This window comes from Fulmarus glacialis, unplaced genomic scaffold (genome assembly GCF_000690835.1).
Source record: "Fulmarus glacialis isolate BGI_N327 unplaced genomic scaffold, ASM69083v1 scaffold2224, whole genome shotgun sequence".
Lineage (NCBI taxonomy): Eukaryota > Metazoa > Chordata > Aves > Procellariiformes > Procellariidae > Fulmarus > Fulmarus glacialis.
This window is the reverse complement of record NW_009205881.1, coordinates 67,998-91,587: the sequence shown is the minus strand read 5'-3', so window position 1 is coordinate 91,587 and position 23,590 is coordinate 67,998. Positions and strand designations below refer to the sequence as shown.

The 23,590-nt window shown below is 43.3% G+C and overlaps 1 protein-coding gene across 1 annotated transcript; it reads left to right on the top strand.

Annotated features, from left to right (window-relative positions):
* Positions 1–697: 697 nt before the first annotated feature.
* GOLGA2 (golgin A2) lies at positions 698–18,699 on the top strand (the record flags this gene model as incomplete). The annotated part of the gene is made up of 27 exons (XM_009575542.1): positions 698–820; positions 1,207–1,287; positions 4,727–4,861; positions 5,468–5,511; positions 5,660–5,723; positions 6,181–6,240; positions 6,715–6,795; positions 8,584–8,622; positions 9,139–9,201; positions 9,444–9,537; positions 10,201–10,307; positions 10,859–10,917; positions 11,172–11,313; positions 12,331–12,420; positions 12,602–12,709; positions 12,808–12,895; positions 13,401–13,747; positions 14,511–14,624; positions 14,900–15,124; positions 15,405–15,504; positions 15,592–15,680; positions 16,302–16,455; positions 16,600–16,667; positions 17,276–17,378; positions 17,641–17,747; positions 17,954–18,122; positions 18,229–18,699. Coding segments are annotated over 27 exons (3,105 nt in total), but the record flags the coding sequence as incomplete, so codon positions are not given.
* Between the last annotated feature and the right edge of the window lie 4,891 nt (positions 18,700–23,590).

Genomic DNA, 23,590 nt, shown 5'->3' with positions numbered 1-23,590 from the left:
CGGGGGGCTGGTGGAAGCGGGTGATTTACACAACGGCCTGGGACTCACTTGGGGCTTAGGTGTTCGATAACATACACAAAAATGCCGGAAGACCTAGCAGGATTCAAGTTACAGCTTATCAGACTAGCTTTTCGTGGGCAAAATGGATAGGATTTAAAAATCAGTTGTAGATTGCTTGTCCCCTTAGTTCACAGTTATTACAGTATCTGTATTAGTGTGTTATCTGTGGGGATTGTCATTTTCCTTCTTAAAAGCTTTCACAGAGTGGAAGATCTTACTATCAGGCACTGTGTTTTCACTTTGCATTCAGGATTAATTGCCCTTTATTAATTTATTCTTATTGCTCTTAGTTATAACCCTAAAAAACCCCAGAATTGTTTCTTTTAATCTCCTTTTAGTTGCAGTATGGAGCATCAGCTGTTTCCCAAGAACATCTTTAGCTGTATACAAGAGCTGAACGTTTACAATTCTGAGCCTCTTGTCATAAACCCATCACACTAGTTCTTACTTCAGGCTTCTCTGGACCTGTTTTGATACCCCCACCCCCACCCCGGAGGGACAAACGCTTCGAAGGACATTTCTTTTGTCCTTACACTTGATCTGTCTTTTAACCCAGTGGAGTTTGGGATTTTTTTGACACTATACTCATAGAAGGCATATTCTGTTTGGACTTCAGATTATTCTTCTTTTTTCACAGCTGAAGGAATATCAGCAGAAGAATAGCCCTGGAGCAACTGCAGGAACCAAGAAAAAACGAAAAACTAAAGAAGACAGTAGACCCGAGACTCCCACCAACGAGGACCGGCAGCCTCCAGAGAACGTGAGCGTCTCATTCTTTCTCCCAAATCATTTGGCACCTCCTTGTTCTTCCGTTTCCTGAACAACATGAGTAGAGCCAGGAAAGGATTATGCCGGTGTAGTACCTGAGCGGTGTAGATGCCTGTATTGCCAGTGTACGAAGCGTGCTACAATAGTTAGCAACTACCTTTACTTGGAGGTGCACGCTAGAGTCGGGGTGTGTGCCGAAGTGGTGTCTGATCATACAGCGCTGTCGCGCAACCCTGGGTGTGTCCAGAGCTGCTGTTTTGAAGTGCGTGCGCCTAATGAGCTGGAGGATGCCGGTTTCTTTGGCTACCTTTGATTGATGTTTTCTCTCTGTCCTTTTCTGAGCCGTTTCTCTTTCCCCTTTTCTTTCGCCTCCTTTAGATTCAGAACATTCTGAAGGTGCTGGTGTCAGACCTTAACCGCTCCAATGGGGTAGCCATACCCTCATTGGACAAGAGGAAGGTGAGGCAGTGCTCGTGTCCCTCGCAGCGACTCGCTCTCCCTACTGCATGCTTTGGGTTCTGTTTACACTGACCTCGATTTTTCGGATGGAGCCTTGTCCTGACATGTCCACTGTCAGTTGCTTGAGTTTTGTTGCTGGTTTTATTAACATGGAGCTATTTGTTACCATGCGTTTCCATTGCTCGTAAGTGCTTGTTTCCTTCTGGTTTGTGTCAAACTTAACATGTGAAAAAGTGAACCTTGTCAAATACTCTTCCTTGAGACAGCTGAGCTTTGAGGAAAACCAGGAATTTGGGGTGAGGCAATAAATTAACTGAAGCGCTGAGGAGAACTGCACTAGGAAGAGGTAGTGTTTTCTTAGTCTGTATTTCTCCTGTTCTGCACGTCATTGCTTTATTTCCTAGAGCCTCGTTTCTGAAGGGCATGTTTCTGCTCATCTCCAGGCAAGCAGCTGCCCTGTCTAGTTATTCCAGCCAACCCATTTTATGACAGGCGATGGAACTTGCACAGGTGATGTACAGTCTGGCAAGTACCAGAGGTTTAAATATGTTTAGGCAGGAAGTCAGATACCTCAAGTCAAGCATTTACAGGCTTTAGCGTCTTCATATTCCCAAGCTTCTGAAGAGGAAAGGGCAGGAGGTACACCAATAAGCGATAGAAATGTGTTCAGGAGCAAACGTAAACGAACGGTCTTTTTAAAAAATGTATTTCAGACAGTCAGTTTATTTAAATAAGGCTCAAATGGTGATAGAAACTCAGGGAAGTCAAATTTTGTAGCCGAGAATTTTCTTCCAATTTTGTTGTACCAAAGCTCTGCTTTTCATTTTCACTTGCATCATTTTGGTAGCTTACTTCCCTACCATTGTTTCAATCTAGTTGTCATAAAGTAACTCATTATTATATTTACTGCATATCCACGTGTCTCCAGCAATAAATGTAACTGTAGTAATCACCAGGGGTACCAGAGAGATGCAGTGAAACCTGCAAGATGGAATGGAATTCACTCTGAATTGCCTTTGTATGCCTTTTCTCCTTTTTGTGGGTGATAATACAGCAGCTGTTCTGTCCAACACACAGAGCGAACAGCAGAAAGTTCCTCCAGCTGGACCTTGCATGTGTAGGTTGCGTATCAGTAGAACTTGAATGACATGAAGATTTATTTACTGCAAGCTTTGTGGGGGCTGGATGTGCCTGTCTAGCATCAGAAAGCATGTTTTGATTGAAGTTTCATTCTTGTCATGGGGACTGTTTTCACTTAATACTCGTAAGCTCGGTGTAAGTTAGATCTCAGAGAAAGAGACTTGTTTCACATTGGAGGGTGAGATGAAGATGGGTGGTCCAGTGCTGTTGCTGCGATGGCATTTGGTCTTGCAGTGAAGACCTACCTGTGTCTACAGTTTTAGTCCTGTTTTGAAAATGGAGAATTTACTACTTCTATTCATTCTTGTTTTCCGAATTTTTTTTCCCTCTGCTTCCTTAGCATGGAGAGATACATTTTGATCTGATTGGCTGTTACAGAATTTGTGGATTATTGTGTCTGAGGTTTTAGGAATAATTTGAAAACTAATCTTTAATTGCAATATGTAATGAAAGAAAGATTTCTCTTTCCAGTTGCTGTCTTGTAAAAATCCTGAGTCAGGAAAATGCTGTTCAGAAACTCACTTGATGCTAATAGGGCAGAAAAGCTGATGGTTAGCATCTGAGCTACTGCTGCCTTTGGTGTCTTAATGTGAGGCAGCCCCCTCCCATCTCACCCACTTCAGCTTTCTTGGCTGTGAAACACAGAAAACCCCACAAAATAGGAGCCTTTGTGTGAAAGCAAATGGATCCTACTATATGCTAAGCTGAGCAGAATTACTAACTTTTTATTCTACATTATTAGAACCTCACAATGCATAATTTCCAGATAAGCGTTTTGCTCCTAACTCTTTCTGTTTCCAACAAATTCAGCTGTTCAGACAGTTGTTTGGTTTTTTTTTTTTTTAAATTTATTTCAAAACTGCCTATAGTGGAGGAAGAAGGAAGGAGTTCTTGTGGTTAAGGCACATTATTGTTTTTTGCATCTTGAAGCATTAAGTAGAAAGAATGTCCTGATCAAAAAAAATTAAGGACATATTTTTGAGATGTACTGGGAAAGATATTCCTTCTGTCCATCTGATGTTCTATATTGATGAGTGTCTGAACCAATAAAGGTGAAGTAACCTGTAGCTGGAGGAAGTAAGGGAATTCCTGACCTTCCTATAAGCACCTAACATACATTGCTCCTTGAGAGCACAAGTATCTGTCCTGCTAAAAAGAAATGGAGAAAATTCTATTTGTTTCCCTCTGCAGTCTTCCAGCTTATTGCTTTCATTAAATCTGTCTTCACTGTTACTGTATTCTTGCTGCTTGATTCATGGATGAAGTGCTGAGCAGGTAAATGGGGAATGCCAAGAGAGAGATTTCTTGTTTCCTGTGAAGTGCCAAGAAGGAAGTGACTGAAGTACGAGGGAGCTCTTTCAGATAGAATAGCAGAGAGCTGCAATATATTGGTGGGGTTGAATGCTGAAAGATTATCTCATTTTCTTCGTAGTGTTGTTAAATGATGACTTACCGGAGCTGGATAATGAAATAAAACAAATTGCCATAAAACACTAGAACGCTGCTCTGGGCCTTTGTGGCTCTCTGCTGCTGTACAAGATAGATGAAATTGTCCAGTTCACTGTGGCTTGGTAGAGGTGTCACCAGGTGCTATTCATCCTTCCACGAAGGCTGGATAAGAATTTGCGTTGCTGTCCAGAAATAGGTTTTTGGCCCTTCTCTTTTCTATTTAGATTCTTCTAGTCATGGGATTCATAGCTCCAGCAGGGCCACAGGCAGCTGCTCCCAGCCACGCTGAGTTTGGCCTGTTCATAAATGTCTTGCTTCTAAACTTGTGGTTCCTGGCGTGCCACAAACTTCACTGAGTTTTAGACGGAGCATTTGAGTTTGACTAATGCAGTTTTCATGTAGTCACTAACCTGTTCTTTTCCATCTTAATTTGCATACAGTGATCCGTGTTTTCCCCAGACACATCTTGAAGGTAGTGCTTTTCAAAGCAGAGTGACTGCCATCTGGCTTTGCCCTCGCTTGCTTTTTGGTGAATCCTTTGCAGTAAATATAGTGTGTGAACTTAGAGTTGGGTGACATTATTGCCCTATGATAAAGAAGCGAGTTTGATTGTGGGGCACCGGTTCTTCAGACTGGCTCTGAGAGGGCGCAGGTCTGGGACAGTGTTCGTGGGTTGATGCAGTCACCTGTTTGCGCTGGGGAGAACACAGATTCCCTTCCACATGTTTCTAAAAGATTGATTGTTCACATCTGTCTAGTTTTCAAGGGCAGATCACAACGTGATGTGTTCATGTGTGTTTTCATTCATTTTGCATGAAGGCTGTAATTCCTGTGATATGTTTTGTGACAGGCATACTTTGACAGTGATGTTGCCACTCGTAATGCTGAACAGCTTGCTACCGATGTCCCTGTGCTATCTAACAGCAACAGTCTACCTAGTTGTGGTTCTGTTCTGCCTGCTCCTGGGAGCATGCAGCTGACACAGGTTTGTGAATCATCATGAATATTGCCATTGAACCATTGAATATTGGTTAGAGATACCACATTTTTTCTGAGAAAGACGATCTTCATAAATACGACCTGACTAGTTCAGATTTTCTCCTGTTAAAAATACTACATTCTCCACTCTCCATCTAGTCATCATCTGCCTGTGAGAGCAGAGAGAGTACTAGCATGCACATGCCCCTGTGTCTCCCAAAGTCGCTATTTTCCTTCCCCTTCTCTCCTATTTCATTAGCAGAACGTGCCCTTAATAAGACAGAAAGTCTCCAGTCTGATCAATCTGCATTTCCTTTCACTACTTAAAGATTCAGTTGAAGTTCTTCCCAGCAAAGCAAAGCATTGATTATACTGATAAATAGTAACAGCACTTAAGTTTCTGCATTCCAAGAAACCCGGGCTCACATCACTCAGAAATTACTTGTAAGCCAGGACTGAGTTGGTGGTTTTAAGTTCATCTTTCTTGGGGAAGCAGTAATTACAGGTACTGTGGAACCTGAGCCCAGATGTAATCAAGTCTTAGTGACACATTCACAAATGTGACTCCCATCTTCTTTTACACACTTGTAAATTCTTGTGTTTCAATCCACAGATTCATGAAGCTGAGGATCATAAAAATGCTTTGGATGAGAACAGGTGAGTGTCTGTGTTTGTTTATCAAACAGGTTTGCAACAGGATCCCAAAGTGTCCAACAAATTAAGGTTTTGTTCCTCCCCAGTGCTGTTCTGATTGGGGCAGTTCTCTGGCAGAAATTTTCATCGCAAGGTCTTTCGTTGTTCCCAGGTCTTTTTCATCAACAGAAAGTCTCCGCCAGTTGTCTGAACAGCTCAATGGCCTGGTTTCTCAGGTATGGCCTCGTTTTGATCCATTTGTCCTATTAATTCTCTTGATGTTTGGCGTGGAGTTTTAAGCAGTCAGCTCAATCTCAGAGGTGTCTGCAGTCATCCTACTAAACAATACGATATTTAAACGTTGAGAAGCAAAAACTCCTGGTTTAGGAATGTAAAATTTCACCAGTAGGAAGAAAAGCAGAGTGGGATGAATGAACAGCATGTATTCATGGAAAGATGTATTCTTGATTTAGTGGAAAAGAATCTGAAGTCAATCTGCATAATTCACATCAGTTTGTCACAGGGGGAGTCTGCATCTATCCTTAGCCAGAAAAGTATGTTTTCTGTACCTGTCTGTGGTACTTTGAAGTGAAAGGTGCTATAAGAAGTAGTATTATAATAGTCAGTTCTTACTTAATAGTGATTTGGTGCCTTGGGGAATAAAACTGACTTACTTAACTGGTTTGCTTCTAGTCTACGTCGTATGTGAACGGGGAAAGTGCTGTTTCTTCCACAAATATTAAGGAAATGGAAGTAAGTTGTTCTTAGTCTATAATTTTTTTTTCTTCTTTCTTACTTACTACTGTTAAATACTTATTGGGACTCTGTGCTTACAGCAGTGTTAAAGGACCTAATTGAATGCACAGTTCACATACATCACTGTCTGGTGTGGTCTTGTGCTGTAATCGGATAGCTGTGGTCAACTGTAGGAGGCAGGTATTGGACGTGTTTCCAGTTTGGGGACTGAGGATAATCTGGCTTCCATGCAATTGCAGTTCTTATTTCTGATTCACTTTTATGTCAAAATGAAGCCTTGGCAGAAATGGATAAAATATATAGACATCCCAGCTGCTTTTGTTCAAACCGTAGATTTTGTTTTGTTTGGAGAATCTGATTATATCAAACTGTGAAATGATTTATTTTTCTGTCCTTTTTAATTATTGCTTTTTTCCTCCCTTCCTCCTCTTCTGCTCCTTCCTTTTTCTCCTGTCTGCATGTGCCCATCAGACACGTTACCAGGAGCTGGCAGTAGCCCTGGATTCCAGCAATCTAACTAACAAACAGCTCGTTACAAAGATAGAGGAATTGGTAAGAAACAATCCAACCGACCAATTTGACATTGTCTTTGCTGCTCCTCCATGCTCTCTGGGTGTCTGCAAGGTTATGGGTTCTCTCACAGTGCCACAAGGAAGGCTGCTTACACAGCAATTTGTAAGGAACAAAATGGGCTGTATGGAAAACCTGTTAAGAGGATCAAAGTCTAAGGCCATTTGTGAACGTATTGGCACATCTGAGGAACAAGAAACAGAGTTTTGTTGTTTCCATTTAAGTGCGCTGTTGATCTCATCATGCTTTCCTTGGATGATAAGCATCCTGATAAAACAGCTATTTCTGGTCCTGGTCTGAATCCCTGAAATAGAGAATTCTGGTACTGGCAGCAGTGTGAAAACCTGTTTCTGCAGGTGGTGATGCTGTTCTAAATATATCAGCAGAGTGGGAGAAATAGGTCTGAGAGAGAGCCTGGGGCTGGTTTCTGATCATATCCTCAGCTTCTCTTGGCACGATGAATGAACTGCTTTGTCCTGTGGACCTGCTGCTGCTTTTCAGCCTTCAGCTTTAACACTGCAAGAAATGCAGCTAAGTGGACTTGTTTCAGTCTGAAAGAGCCTTTCTTGTGTGAAATACTTTTCCCCATTTTGTTCATCTCTCAAACTACACTTTTCCCAAAGTTCAGCATTTCCCAGTGTACCCCATGACCCCTTTGGTTGTTTTACTTTTGGGTTTGGGTTTTTTTTTGTTCCATTCTGTTTCTTTTTGTCTTTTAGCTGGGCTGCAGAGGTACCTGATATAGCGCACTGCCCACCCAGGATTCTCCTTGTTTGCCTGCTTTTCTGTTTGCCTGGCGTTGTGGAGGGCCTTTGCTGCATTTGTGGTCTTGCCTTTGCTTTTCCTGGTTACGTTGTGCACTGGCATTGCTAGAATCAAAACCTCTAACTCATCACTCTTCCATCTGTAGTCACGTTTCCAAATGCATCGAAGTAGCAGTAGTAAAGAAACAGCTTGGCCAATGTCCAGTCTTTGGGAAGGAGGAAAAGTACTAATTTTGTAGTTACTTACGAGGTATCTGTGAGAAAACTGCCGGGGAACAACAACAGCAAATGGCAAACGCAGCAGCACAGTTTGCGTGGCAGCCTGTCTCCTTCACCCCGTATCTAAAGATGCATTATGTACAGTCAACAATTCTCCAAATACTTAGAGTCATAGAATATCTCAAGTTGGAAGGGACACTTCACCCATAAGATTGAAATTGGCTAGGACAGAATTATTGCTTTTCTTTGCATTTGGCTTCAGCTCTTTCTCATGCCACCTTTTGCAGAAGCCTGCCAACATAAGTGCGGCTCTGCATGACTTAAAGGCCAGTTGTTAAGTGGGATAAAGGTCTAAGTTAAAGGAGAAGACTATGGTTTTTGTTTGGTTGGGGGGGGGGTTGGTGGTTTTTTTAAAAGCCTTTTTGGTGATTATCCTAATACTCCAAGATTACGATTAATTTCATAGATGTGGGATGCAAGTTTAACTGAAGTTGGTGGATGCTCAGATATAAACATACAGGGGTTTCAGTAGTGGTGTTTGAGAAAAACTGTGGTAATGTACTGAGCAATGAAAAACATATCTGGCATATAAAGTATGTTAGTGAAGGGAGCCCCAAATCTGTTATTTTTAATAGCTAAGATGAACTTCCTAGTCTTCTACAGAAAGGATAATGGAAATTCTGTTTGCATTAATTGGGCATGTATCCTACTTCATTAAAGTGAAAATGTGTTTCAGCAGTATGAGAATATTTTTTCTTAATACTGGCACATCAATTTTCTTCCGTAGAAACAGCAGAACCAAGAAGCAGTAAATCAGCTGGAGAAGGTAAAGCGTGTCATATTTTTGGATAGATATAGAAATAAGCGTCTGTTTCTCTGAGGACTAGAAAGCATAGTGGACTGTGGCGCAGGTGTATGTGATCTTGTCTTATGTTAGATTCAGTTTCATTTGTAGCATAAAGTTGAATATTTTGATTTCATGAGTTAGGCCTGGCAGGTAGCGTTCTTATTTTGACAAAAGCGAATATTTAAATGCTCAAGTATTGGAGGACTGCAGTGGAGGCAGGAAATTACAGTTTAAGTCCTTGCCAGTAGTTTGCATTCCAAACACTGCCACATTTATGCTAGCAGTGATTGCTCTATGCTGTCATTGCCATTCTAGGATGGATAAATAATGAAGTAGTTCAAATAATGGAAGGCTGAAGTATGTCTTTAAAAATACTAGTATCATTTAGATGATGGAAGTACTACCAATGAATCACTGCTTTTTTAGTTTGACATAAAACAACAAGGGTTAACTGTTTACATTTTTGTGCTGAATAGGCATCGTTTGTTTATACAGGAAAAGAAGGAGTTTGAACAGAAATTTTCTAAAGAGCAAGCAGCACTGAGGGAACAGCTACAGGTAAGGCAGAGCCTCCATTACAGTAATATCACCTGGCTTCTGCTGTTTTCTGGATTACTGACCACTCATAGTCTTTATCCTGGAAGCCATGAGTCCATTCCTTCAGGAAAACTGGGAGTCAGTCAGCCAGACTGTATTTAACTGCAAGAGCTCTTTACCTTTACTGAGTTATCCTTTTGTGGCAACAGTGACGTTGTAGTTACAAGCAAAGAAGTTTTGCACTGAGCTTTCCTTTTCCAAAGGTTCATATCCAGACTATTGGAATTCTAGTTTCTGAGAAGTCTGAGTTGCAGACAGCCCTTGGACATACTCAGCAAGCTGCACGGCAGAAATCAGGTAATTGACTGTGAGCACTCCAGCTCAAGCTGTTGGTTAAACTGTGGATTTCAAGTCACAGGCATGATAGTTGCTGGCAGCCAGCTCACAACACTCACTGACTCCTTAATGAGCAATACTTGGCACCGTCACCGCTTCTGTCATCATGGCTGCCCCCAAATGGGAGCCTGTTGATCCCACGGCAGTTGAGGTTCTTTTGTGCATCACTAAAGCCCTGTCAGCCCTGTTTGGGCCTGGTGACTACCCCAGACTGTTCCTTTCTGACTTTCTTCTGATTCTTTTAAAACTTTGTTCCCTTTTCTCCGCCCTCCCTCCCACACAGCTGTCATATTAATGTAGGTTTTACCCGAGCCTTTCATTCTGAACTAAATTTGAGCAATTTATTCTATTAGGAAAAAAAACCCCAAACAACATACTGTCTATTGTTCCGCAAAGGAAATTTCATCACCTCCCTCTAAAAGTGAGGAAGGTAGTTACAGAGGGCTTTACTGCCCAGAGTTGCTAGTGATTCACCTGTACAGCCAGGAGTGGAACCAGGTCTACTGATTTACAAAGCTCTGTGCTGCCTTAAAAGCTTGTTGATAAAGTAGAAAGTGCTGTTCAGCCAGTTCCAAAAAGCTCTTTGTGGTCTAGCCTCAACTGACTCTGCTCTGACTTGTTCAGGAGAAGCTGAAAACCTTGCTGCTCGTTTACATTCATCTCGCCAGAGGGTATCAGAGCTAGAACGTACTTTGTCCTCCATCTCTATGCAGCAAAAACAGTCAGAGAAGGTAAGAGTCACCTCTGTTTATGCTTAACCAGCAGCTCTGCCTTTGGCTATTTGCTTGTCACTACACTACTGCAAAGTCTGTAGTCCCTGCTTAGAGAAGAGGCAGAAATTAACCTTGTTAATTGTTAATTAACCTTGTAAAGCCCTGTATTCTCCATGATCAACGCAAACTTCACTCAGGTTTCTGTGACCACTAATCATATGATCCAGTTGCTGTCTTCAGATCTGACATCTTGCTTCATTAGTCTTGCCAGCTCCACACAACAGAAGCCTCGCTGAGACCTTGTCCCAGGAGGGTCTCCATCAAACAGACACTTTAGTATTGATATTAATCCAGAAGTTTGCAAAAATAACCTCATGTTCAGTTAGTAGCATCACATTTGAAAAGACTGAGCAGACTTACTCCTGGCAAATTCAGGAGGTTCAAAGCAAACCTGTCCTGAGGATTTTTCCAAAGTTATGACCTTCTCCACTTTAGCTGAAGTATTTTTTGAACATCTTACTTGTTTGGCTAAAGTCTGTAAATGAATCAAGAATTTCCTTTTTCTCCAGCATAATAAAGAGTTGGTGAAGGAGCGAGACAACCTGAAACTGGAACTGTACAAACGAAGGTAAGTCCATTCTGCTTGTTACTGCAGAGTAACACTATTCTTCTCAGTAGAGCCACAAAACATAACAAGGGGCACAGGTGGTGACTTGGGAGGCTGAATATTAATATTCAAAAAAAAAAGTCACTAGATGTGATGTTTCTGTGATTCTAGCTGCTATGAAGAACTAGATTGTAAATTTATGACATGGACATCAGCAAACCTGTACCTGTAGTACATACAGTGATGCCACTTTAAATTTTTTTTGTTTGTTTCAGCAAAAGTAGTGAGGAAATAAAGCAGCAGAATTCGGAGCTGTCAGAGAAGGTTCACTCCCTGGTTTCCAAGAACTCGGCTATGAAGTTGGATATGGAGGATTTGCATAAGAAACTGGAAATGGCTGAACTGATGATTCAACAGGTGACCATAATACTTCTGGGATGTGAGGGTAGATCACACTGATCATTGTAAGACTGCTTCCAACAGTGGGGGCAAGACTTAACTCTTGTTTTTAAAGGAAGGCGCAAAATCCCATCAAGACATGCTCTTAGTAAAAGGCTTTCAGTGAGGCCTCTGAGGAACAGAAAGTCTTGGAGCAGTAGATTGAAAGACATTGTGACATTGGTCAGCCAAAAGAATATTACACAATATGAGAGGGTGACTGAACATACCAAGTGTGAAAATACGGTGACTTTTCCTGCTTGTATCTGTTCAGCATTTTGGTTACTCAGTTGTTGTGCAGTCTCATTGAGAAACTAGTTGAGCAGGGGTGGTGTTTGTACCCACCCAAGCAGAAGGTGGTGAATTGGACAATGGCAACTTGAAGGTCAGCTGGGGAAAGTTAAGAGAAGCAGCCAGTTAGAAAGGGAACGCATGAAGCCAGCTGTTAGCAGTTCAGAGAGCAAGCTTGGTGTTAAGGGGAGCCTGTGAGCCCCAGACAGTGGCTTAAGTTACCCTTGAAATAAAGCCAACTGCTACGCTTCTCAGAAAAGTAGTGTCTCAACTGAACTAGCTTTGCTACTTAGTTCACTGCCATGTTCCAGACATTGGCTTTAAATTCCTGACATGTTTGACAACCTTTAAGGTCTCAAGCTTTTATACCATCTGATCTGGCTGTATAATACAGACTCTGAAAATGCACAAAGTTTCTGAGTCAAATAATTTGATTAAAGCGCATCTTCTTAATTAAAAAAAAAGTAAATATAAAATTGGTAGGGAGGAGCTGCCCAGTTCAGCCTGTTTTACAGGGCTAAAATCTAAGCTTTTTGATTTTAATCCCCCTTTTTTTTTTTCTTTGAACATCACTATGAATTGGAGCACTTTAAAGAACTGTAGAAGGTTACAACATGGATGATGTGGCAGGTTACTATCAGGGGAAAGGCTATGCAGAAATTGAGTATTAACATTTTGCTATAACTTTCTGATTTTTATTGGCAGTTCTCAAATCAGGCAGGGAGTCTAGATGCAAACCAGCAGTTGCAGATGGCAATGGAGGAGAAGGCGAGCCTGGAAACCCAGGTTGCTCAGGTAAGAGGTTGTATGAAATATAATCCAAGTCTTGATGTCTGTAAAGAAACTTGTGTGGCAGAAGAATGCAGCCTGAACATTGCATTAACACTGGTTTCTTCAAGCTTTATCCCTTAAGCAGTCACTGCTAAATTTATTTAGCCAATACAATTTTCTTTGTATTTTATTTTGTCTTGAGCAGCTCTCAGAGTCACTTCACCAGCTCCAAGTAGAAAGAGATCAGTATGTAGAGAAACTGAAGGAGGAGCGGAGCATTTGGCAGCAGCGGGTACAGCAGCTCTCTGAGCAGGTAACATCAGGGGCAGTATCACAGCTGCTTTTGACAAAACAGGCAGGAGTAAATGCACCATGAACATTGTTTTAACTTTCACTTGTGTGGCCTTGCAGGTCCACACAATGGCAGAGGAGAAGGAGAAGCATATGGCCCAAATTCGGGAGCTGGAAGCCAATGTTACAGAACTGTTGAGCAAATCAGGTAGGGCTTCCGAAGTGGGGCTTCATGCTGCAGAGTACCAGCTGGTTAACTCTGTCCCCACTGTGCAGGAACGTCTGCACACGAAGTGCAAGTAGGTCTGATGCTCTGAAGCCGTGAAGGCAGCTGAAAGCCTGGTGACCCAAAGAAACCTTTTATCCTAGCAAACAGCAAGTGAACTACTTCAAATAATTGACCGGCAGACTGTTTATGTCTTTGGTATCTGCCTGACTGTACTGTCAGCCTCTCTGGCCCAGGAGTTTGGGGAGGCAGGATGCTCTTGCTAGGGCTGTGAGGGAGTTAGCAGCACATGGCAGGATGCTGTGCTTGGTTTTTGGGTCGTTTTGCTCCTGCATTCCTCTCAGTGCCCTGCAGTGAGGATTGGATACTGGTGATACCTTCTGGGTCATAGAGCCCTATAGGCTGGGGTATGCTTTGTGTATGTAATAGTGATGTGTATCACACAACGATTTAACCCTTTGAGCTGCTTTTGATTCCATTTCCTCAGCAGTTAAGCCCATGGATATTGAGCCTTCCTCACCAGCAGGGCCCACAGCAGCAGAGCTGAGTCTGCAGGAAGAGATCCAGCGGCTGCAGCAAGAGAAGGAGGAACTGCATGGGCAGTACCAGGCCCAGGTCCGGGACAATGAGCAGCTGAGCCACCTCAACCGGGAGCAGGAGGAGCGGCTGCTGGAGCTCGAGAAGGCTGTGCAGCGCTACAATGAGGAGTCTGTGGACAGACAGCAGATCCTGGAGGACATGCAGAGTGACAAGGCCACAATCAGTAGGGCACTGAGCCAAAATCGAGAGCTGAAGGAGCAGCTGGCTGAGCTGCAGAATGGGTTTGTCAGACTGGTATGTCTCTTCCGTGCATCTTTTCCCACTGCTTCCCTCACAGGTACAATCCTTTTGTAGCACAGATGTAAAAAACTGGCAAAAGTATTATCTGTCTCTTGTCCTCTGAGGCTTCTGTAATACATATTGCCTTGCCAGGAGTTTCCCTGGAATTCGTTACTCCCTCAGGTGTCTGGTAGATGAACCAATCTCTTTGCCCAGAGCAGTTTCCTTTTCCCTCTCATCCCCTGGCAGTCAGGCTGTTTCTTTCCCTGTTCCCTGTATTTGCCAATGAGGAAGAAGTTCTCCGCAGTCTTCTCTCCTGCTGCTGTCATTCTTATCTGTCCTGGAGCTGAATCCTTACTCTTGCTTGCTTCTTCCAATGTAACAGCTTCCCCTTTGGGGCCCTGGCAAACTGACACATGGTCTAGCTGCTGATTTTTCTTTAGTCCTTTCTGAACTCCTTGTTTTTCAATGTCTGTGGCTCTGTTTGGGATATTCATACCACCCATCTGCTTTGGAGCTGACAGGCTGTGTGATGTGCCAGACCTCTTCTTGGCACTGTCCCAGCACCGATTCCCCTGCCTCTTTCCTTGCTCTTCTCCCATCTTCTGAACCTTTCTGTAAGTTATTTACTGCCATGAAAGGTCAATGGCCCTTAGTTACACCCCAGAATAACACAAGGGATGGCTCCCTGTTGTATGGGGAATGGACATGGTTTATTGAGAGTGTATGTTTATGGTGGTTGGGGCAATTTCCTTACACAGTGGTATTTGTCTTGCAGACAAATGAAAACATGGAGGTTACAAGTGCCCTACAGTCAGAGCAACATGTAAAGAAGGAGCTGGCCAAGAAGCTTGGGCAGCTGCAGGAGAACCTGGGGGAGCTCAAAGAGACGGTAAGCAACAGCCGGTGGGATGGCAGGGCAGGTACGTAGCGGTTTATGCAAACTGCTGGCAACTTTCCAAACTTTGATGGAAGAATGGAAATTGGTATTGTAATGATCAAGCTGGGAGCCTTCCCCCATCGTCTGCTGTCTGATGTGGGCGACCAGCATGTGGGGGCAGATGGTGGCTGCCTGCCTAGTTGGTGGCTTTGGGGCATTGTTGACAGTTTGGATCAGCTTTTCTGGCAGAAATGGTTTGATGTGATGGTTCGATCTTGTTACGTTAGCTGGAACTGAAAACACAGGAGGCTCGGGGGCTGCAGGAGCAGCGGGACCAGTACTACAGCCACTTACAACAGTACACCGTGGCGTACCAGCAGCTGTCTGCCGAGAAGGAGGAACTGCACAAACAGTACCTGCTTCAGACACAGCTCATGGATCGGCTACAGCACGAGGAGGTTCAGGGGAAGGTGACAGTGGAAATGCACCTGAAAGAGCTGCAGCAGACCAAGGTAACAGTAAAAAGGGGCAAGTGGAAAGACAGGAGGAGAAGTGCTTAACTACATTAAGTATTAATTAAGCGAAAGATTGGACCACATGATCTTTCGCAGTCCCTTCCAGCCTGGGCTGTTCTATGATTACATCCTGTGCAGTACAGGTGAATGATACTTGTCTGGAGCAGAAGCACTGCTTTTTTTTGTGTGTGTGTGTGATGCTACTGCCTGAAGATGTAGTGACTGTCTGCAGTCCGGCTTGCACAGGTTTCAGTGATCTTCTGCTTCTCTCTTGCAGGAAAGTCTGGAAGCTGTAGCTAAGGAAAACAAAGAGCTGCAGGCCCAGATCAGTCAGTTAGCAGCAGACCTGGATGGCAGGATTTTGCACCGACTAGATGGTGAGTAGCTGCAGCTGGTCTTCAGGGAGGAGGTAGAGCTGAGCTCTCTGGGGTATTACCTCTTTGTTCACCTTCCTGCTTTCACAGGAGACGGAGTTGAAAGTGAAGCGATGACCGAAGAAATCCAAAAATCTTCATTTGTGATCCCGGAGAAGTTTGAAAGCCATGAAGAAATGGTGAGTCTTAATGGGTAGAAAAGCCTTTGGTTTTAGTTCTAAACAAACATCTAGAAAAGGAGGCAGGTTAAATTGCGGAGAGGTTCCACTGGGTGCAGGGAGTAGGCTGTTTATCAGCTGTGATCCCTATCAGCTGAAGTGCAGTAATGAGGGAAGTGTAACAGTTCCTTGTGCACAGCAGCAAAAAAACCAACTTCTGCAGCATCCTTGCAAGATAGGCTGGAAGTCTGGCAGTGGCTTTAATTATGAAGACAACTCAGCTGGCAGAGTAGCTCTCTAATTACGATGATGATGTTCTCTTTAGTTTGGAAGGCAATTTGGAAATGGTGTTGAATACCTACAAGATTTTTCTGTAAGTGCAGTCATAACTGGAAAATATTGCGATCAAACAGATAATCATGAGAGCTAGTATTTAACCTGTATATTTGTACTACTTGGGAATGAGAAAAGATGCAGTAGTTGCTGCCTGGTTTAGTTCCAGGGCAGTCATTTAGTACTTTGGTTTCGTATCCATAAATAAAGTGGGGTAAACTGTTACTCTGTTTGTCCCGAGATGCACAATTGATTGTGCTTCACACAGGAGAAGCACTAATGTGCATACTCTGGAATTCTTCTTCGTAGGTCGCTTTCTTGACATCTGCCATGTCCCAAGTAGAGAAGGAGCGAGAAGATATGAGGCAGCAGCTGGCTGCTCAGAAACAGCAGTGCCGAAGCCTCCTGCAGCAAATAGCAGCTCTTAGGCAGGAGCAGCAACATAACGTCACGCTGGGTGGAGGTAAAAATTTGGTGCAGTTTGGGGACAGTGTGAATATGGAGGTATGCCTTGGCCAGCTGCACTGGCCCGGATGAAACGGATGTACAGGTTTTGTGAGTGCATCATGTCCAAGGAGGAACTGTAAATTACACATGTCCTTTCCAGATTCCACTATGGATACTGTTCCAGTGGAGGTTCATGAGGCTTTGAAAACTGCCATGGAGAAACTACAGGTAAGCAAAGGATCTCATCTTCTTTCAGCCCCGCTACCCTGCTCAGCTAGACTTTCATCCACCGTCAGGCTCTTAGAGCACACACAAACTGTAGGGGAGTAAGTAGCAGATGTTCCATAATAATGAGCTACTTCCCAAAAAGCTTATCACTGCTTGTCTCAGCACAGGAAAGCTTGCAGCAGTAACTCCCCTCCCACCCCACCCAAGGACTGTGAGTGTAAGTGCCAAACACTCATCTGTGGTCTTTTTTTAAAGAAATAGCTGAAAAACAGACTGAGTATCTTCATCCTGCTGGGCTGAAGCAGGTGGTCTGCAGCCTTGGAGCCGAGTATGACCAGAGTTGTGCTGTCCCAGCAATGAGAAGGTTACAAGGCACTTTTTTTCATCAGCCCTTCTGTTTCCCAAAATGCAGATGCTTTTTTACACCTTCTCTAGTGCTCTCTCTCCCCCCTCTCTTTCTTTTTAGCATCAAATTGGGGACAAGTTGTAAAGGCAGCAAGATTTGTTCCCTAGGCTCAGACCAATGTGAATGGAGGGTGTTGTCTTTAACACAGGTATTCTCTGTACATGAAGCAGTTCAGATGACTGATACCAATTTTTGTGTTCAGTCCCGTTTCACAGACCTGATGCGTGAGAAAGCTGATCTGAAGGAACGGCTAGAAGAGTTAGAACATCGCTGCATACAGCTGTCTGGGGAAACAGACACCATTGGTATGTTTGGGCAACACCAGCACAAGCTAAAGCTTGCTCAGTGCATGATTTATTTGGGGAATAGAAGGTCCCCAACAGCATTTGGAGCTGGAGCCCTGCAACTACCAAGCAGTTCAGGTCTCCTACTACTGCCTAACTAGGCTAGACCTCCAATCCAGTGTTGGATTTGCTGGATCCTCATGCCACATAGTTCTATGCTCACTGTAAGGCTTGTATGCCAGTCGTGCTAAAACTTACTCCTCATGCTTCTCTTGTATTCCAGGGGAGTATATTGCATTATACCAGAGTCAAAGGGCTATCCTCAAACAGCGACACCAGGAGAAAGAGGAGTACATCAGCAGATTGGCTCAGGATAAGGAAGAGATGAAGGCAAGGAATCTTTCCTGTAGTCCTACTTGAAGCAGGGCAGGCCTGGGGAGCACTTGCACAGTCCAAACCTTCACATGTTGTTCTTCAGCTAGCTTTAACTTTGAAGTTGCTAACTTTGTGACAGAGGCAGGACTGCAAACTGTAGTGCAGTGTTTGCGGCCACAGGGATGTGCGTGTTTCATAGGCTTTCTTTTACTTTGGTGCAGATGAAACTACTGGAACTGCAGGATTTAGTGATGCGTCTGGTCAGGGAAAGAAATGAATGGTACAGCAAGTATGTAGCAGCTGCTCAAAACCCGGAGCTGTTAGCAAGCCAGAATGAAAGTGTACTTCCAGTGGAGAGGCGCATTGAACTGAATGCTACTGATGGAGAAGGTAAGCTGCAGCCAGGACAAGTTATGTAAAATGGAATAACCCGAGGTCTGACTGTTGTGCATGGATGGGAAGAGTTACCTGCCTGCCTTGTCTGTGTTCCTGACAGGGTTACGAGAAGTGAATTTATCGGATGAAGCAGAACAAGAGGCTGCTGTTCTTCATCAATCCGGTTTCTCCCCTATTGACAGTAAAGCTACTCAGCCAAGCCAAGAGGACCCCACAGCAAAGCAAATAATGCAGCTTCTCAGAGAAATCCAGAACCCTCAGGAGAGGCTGGGCTCCCTGCTGGAAAACCCCTGCATTCCCTTCTTCTACCGTGCTGATGAGAACGATGAGGTCAAAATCATGGTAGTTTAAGTGGCACAAAATCTTATTTACAGCAGTTTTCTGTGAGCCTGAAAGGACTTAACTGACTTGTACGTGCCCATACCTCTGCTCAGTGCCCTTGGTCAGAACAGGTACATACTTTTAAAGACATCAGGAAAGAGGGATTGCACAGATGGAATTTGAGCATCAGACCTCATCCTCCCTTTCTCTTTCTTCTGTTACTTGGTGTGCTTGGAGAACAGGCAGACTGGAACTAATCCTGGGAGGCAGCTGGTGCTGGCACTTCACCTGGGCCAGGTGAAGGCCAGGAGGAAGGGGATTCCATGACTTCAGGCAAAATGACGTAATCCCTTATCCCAAACTCTGCTGCCAAGCAGCCAGCATCACAGCAGTGACTGAGCAGCGGTTCTGATCCATCACTCATGACTCTAATCAGCCTAGTTCCTTCCAGGGCTCCCAAAGTAACTAACTTATTCTGGTAACGAACTCTTTGGTCTCTGAACAGGTTGTTTTTGTTTCATACCATGCATCTTAAACTTCCCACTTCCTTCTGCAGCCTGCCTCTTGCAACTGTATCCGAAACCAGCCTTGAACAGCCAAGAGAGACAGGCTCCTGGCCAGCGAGGCAGCGCTACAGCCCCATTTACTCTCACTGCTAGGGGAAGGGACTGAGGGTTGCCTTTTGAGTCTTTTTGGTTACTTGACAAAGCTTTATGTGATTCTTGGGAGTGGGGTGGAAATGTAACTGCACTTTGAAGGATGATGTGTTTCACTTGTATGTGTCTGAAGGTTTTATTTATTTTAAAAAATGGGAGAAATAAGTAAAAGGAAACCACTTAATAAACATGCTTTGTTTTGAATTTCTGGATTCTAGGGGTGCTAGTTCTCCATCACTTACATCTCCTCTTCTCCCATTTTGGTAAGGAGTGCATTAGATGGGTGGAATCCAGGATCCTGTTGGCCCCTGGTTAAGTTCCTTGGACACACATCAGCAGTAGAGGCATCACCTGGCACTGCCTTGAAGCTGTAGCTCTAATTCTAAGGAGAAAACAAAACATGGTGGGAAGAGACTGTCCCCTGAAGCAGCAGCAAAGCAAATCCCTTGGGTGTGCAAGTGTTGAAGTGAACCGTGTGTAGATACCTTGCAACTAAACTTGTCTTTCAGGCAAGAACTGCCTGTTCTTAGGATGGTTCGTTTTAGCAATGGAGTTTTAAGGAAAACCGCAGGGGAGGTTTAAGGGATGTGACTGTCCCAGCTGTGTGATCCAAACACACAAACCTGGGCTAGCGCCTCAAGAAGCACGCACCACCTCCCTGTTAACCTGTCAGGAGAGATGCAAGCACAGGAACAATGATCAGAATTGTTCAGATGTCAATTGAACAGATCAATTTTTGGGTTTGTCAACAACAAAAAGAGAGACCATTCATTTCTTCTGTGTCCAAGCATGGTAGAGAGTCCTTTTTTCTAATGCCAGATTCAGTTGGGTTTTTTTTTTCTCAAATGTTTCATTTTGATTTTTCCATATACAATTGAAAAAAGTATATGCAGAACAATTACCGCTTTCCTGTGAACCCACGAGGGGAAGATGGAAGCTGTTTTTTGAACTCCCTTCATTTGAATGGCACTAGCAGTGTCCATTATTAGCACAACACAAGTGACATGGGCATCATGCTCCTGGCTGCGTGGGTTTGTGTACATAGTGTATCTCTGTAAAATGGTGTATATTCCTTGAAGAGAGACTAAGCCTTTTGCAGTGTTTATTGCCTGCTCAGCTATTCATAAATCTGTATCATAACTAATGGGGGCAGGGCTGTGATTTAATACAGAGCATTATTATAAATGGAATAAATATTTATTGGGTGTTCTACTCTAGTACTGTGAAGGAGACAAGAACAGTGAAGAAGGTCTGCAGTCTGTTGCAGAGGTGACTTAATCCTGTTACAAATTTGCTTTCTGAATAAACTTATTCAGATGGGCACCGACTAGATGTATTTGTTCTGTTCAGATCACCTTGAAATTTGGCCAGGGAAAAAAAAAAAAAGAATGAATTCTTTAAGAAAAGCTGTCCCAACTCTAGAAACACCTGCCCTGGCATCAATGCCCCTTTCCCTTAGCTTTCATGAATGTTTTCCTGTAGGCAGGCTGCTGACAAGCCTGAGACATTTCTCTGGGCTGACATTTCACATCCAGACCCTAGGTTCAGATTTATTTTTCACCCTGTTCCCTTTAGGAGTATTCCCCTGACCCCACCTTTACTTGGAGTGAACTAAGAGCAGACACACGAGCAGGAACTACTGTTCAGCTGACACACAATAGCTTTAAAGTGGAGCAACTGAACCAGCTCTGCACCTCTAATTTAAGGAAAAATAGAAAAATGCTTCTTAGAGGCCATAAGTACCAAACAGGAAACAGCTGTTAGGCTGGGAAAAGGACACTTTGTTTGACAAGGTTGTAGATCAGCGGACAGGATTTTATCTTGCCTGGGCAGGGTAGCAGGTATTCTCTTCAGAATGTACTGAACCTTTGATAACCAGCAGATTAGAGGTTTCTAGTTTTGCAAAATAAAGCTCTAATATTTACTTGAATAAATACATCATTTTGCCTTCAAAAATATATATACACACCAGGGATAGCTAGAACAGTTCCAGTGAGGGAAAAAAAAAAAAAGGACAGGGTAGGGCAAGCAATGGTTATTGCCTCAGTTGAGTAGAAGCTGAAATTACAACCCATAAAAACATGCAAGACAGAGACAGCTAGAACACACATAGGAAGAAAGCACTAGAGATCTAGTCTATTCACTCAACCCACACTACTATTACTATGAATAAAATCTTCTAGGAGATTTTTAGCTTAAAGTCTTACTAGGGTACTGGGGAGATTCCACAAGTACCACAGGCAGCTGTAGCCAAGAGCACTCAGGGCTAAAGCAGGCATCAATATTACAGCGACGTAAGTCAGCAACCCCAATGCTCCTGGTTTCTTCCTGCAGAAGTAGTGCTGGAGCCCCTTACAACAGGGGCTTAAGGAATCTGTTGCAATCATTGGGATGACAGTGCTAAGTTCAGGAATTATGGAGAAATGTGGTTATCACTATGAGAAGCAGCGACCATGATCCAAGACCCGTAGTACTCACTGTTTCGGCATGGAGACAGTAGGAATAGGTTTACCTGGTTTATATGGGGGAGAAATCCCACTTCAGCCTAAAAAGAACTTCCAAGTAAGAGCTGGCCTTGTGTGTTAGACTGTGGTTAGACTGCACTTCAGATACAGGCCCAAAAGACACCATTTGACAAAGAAACTACAACTCAACACCTGCTTGCTGTGTTCCACAAACACCCTAGGCAAAAATACCTTTTTAAGAACCAAGCAATTTTGTGTGCAAAACTCCCACCTTCTGTATGTCCAGTCACTGAAGCACCTCAGTGCATTTTCCTTTACAATGGAGAAAGGGAGTTAACTTCCGCATCTGACAAGCTGTTTCACACTACGGCAGCTCCTGGATACCACTGTTGATGCAGATCTGTTCCACCTTCCCTATTAGTGATAGCACCTGCTCACATGTCTAGCTTTTTAAGCTCTATGGGATGAAAAAATTAGGTTATAATTAAACACAGTTTGAAAATCATCCAGAGAAAGAGCAAGAGAAAGAGAGAGAGTTTTATTCTAGTCATGGAGACCTTCATTATACAGAAATTATAGTTTATTTCATCCAATAAACAAGAGTGACAGGTAGATCACAAACTGCATCACAGCTACTACCAGCACTGAGACAGTTCACCCACAAGTCTGGGGTAATACAATAACCCAACTGCACACAGCAGAGAATTTAACAATCAGCTCAAAAACTCAACATCAGGATTTGGTTAACCTTTTGGATGTGTGTGTGTATATATATATATGTATATAGATATTCTTTCCAAATCCACATGGAAGCACAAATGGCTTTAAACACCTGGACATATATAGATTTTTCATCTTTTATATATATATTTATAGATATTTATAACAGTAAAGATATGTTTCTCATTACTACAATATACTTGTTTAACTCCTTTAAGCAGCTGGGAAGAAAAAAAAAACCAAAACAGTTTCACTACAGTCACATCTGATATATGTGTGTCACAAGATACAAACAAAACAAGCCATGTGTGAAATTCAAGTCAGACCATTCCAGGACAGAACAGGTAAGAGGCAGGCAAAGAGTCTCAGAGGGAGCAGGCCTACATGTCAAATGGTGGTTTTGGGCTCTCCGGGCGGGAGGGACTGGCCTTACCCGGCCGGCTGGAGTTTAAAGACAAGAAAAACAAAAGAAAAAAGGAAAAGGGAAAGGGAAGGAAAAGGGGGGAGAAGCAGTAAAACAATAGTTAAAATACAGAAAGGAACTGGCATCAAAACAATAGAGGATCCACCACAGAAATTAAGAGCAATAGCACTGAAATAAGATAACTTAAATCTGAATCAGGCCTGGCTGAAAGCCTGCAACACAGGTGGCTCATTTAGCTCAGGTAGAGACACAACATCTGAGATGTACAGGGTTGATAAATTTTTAATTCTCAAGTTGTTGTTTGGTGTTGGTTTTTTTTTTTTAAATACATGTAGCATGAAAAGTAAAAACCAAACCTTAAGAAGATGAGTTGCGATCAACAACGGTTACAAGTTTCCCCAAACACGTACCAGCCACATGCAAGAAAAGGCTACGGAAGAAGTCACCACGGTACCCAAAAAACACTGAAAGATGTGCTTATTCAAAGCAGAAATATTTTCAACAAAACATTACAGAGCAAACTCCCTGAAAACATTTGGTTGTCCATTTGCAAGGGGGGAGCAGCATATCTATTCCCCTCTCCCTGCTGGGTTCAGGAAAGTCAGCCAAAAATGATGATGCAAGACAACTGCTGGCAGGAGCCAGTGCGTCACCAGCAGGATTTCCCCAGCTTTTTTGGGGAGCTGAGTGTGAGCAGGTCCATGTGCTCCCTGCACGGTGAGGTGTGTGCGCTCAGACTTCACTCTAGCAGAACTATGCCAATCCATTGAGTTCCCCCCTTTCTTGATCTCCCTGCCTCACTTTGATATAAGGTTGATTGCACTGTTCCCAACATGAATTTTTGCACCTTAGAAGTCAAACTAATACACAGGACAT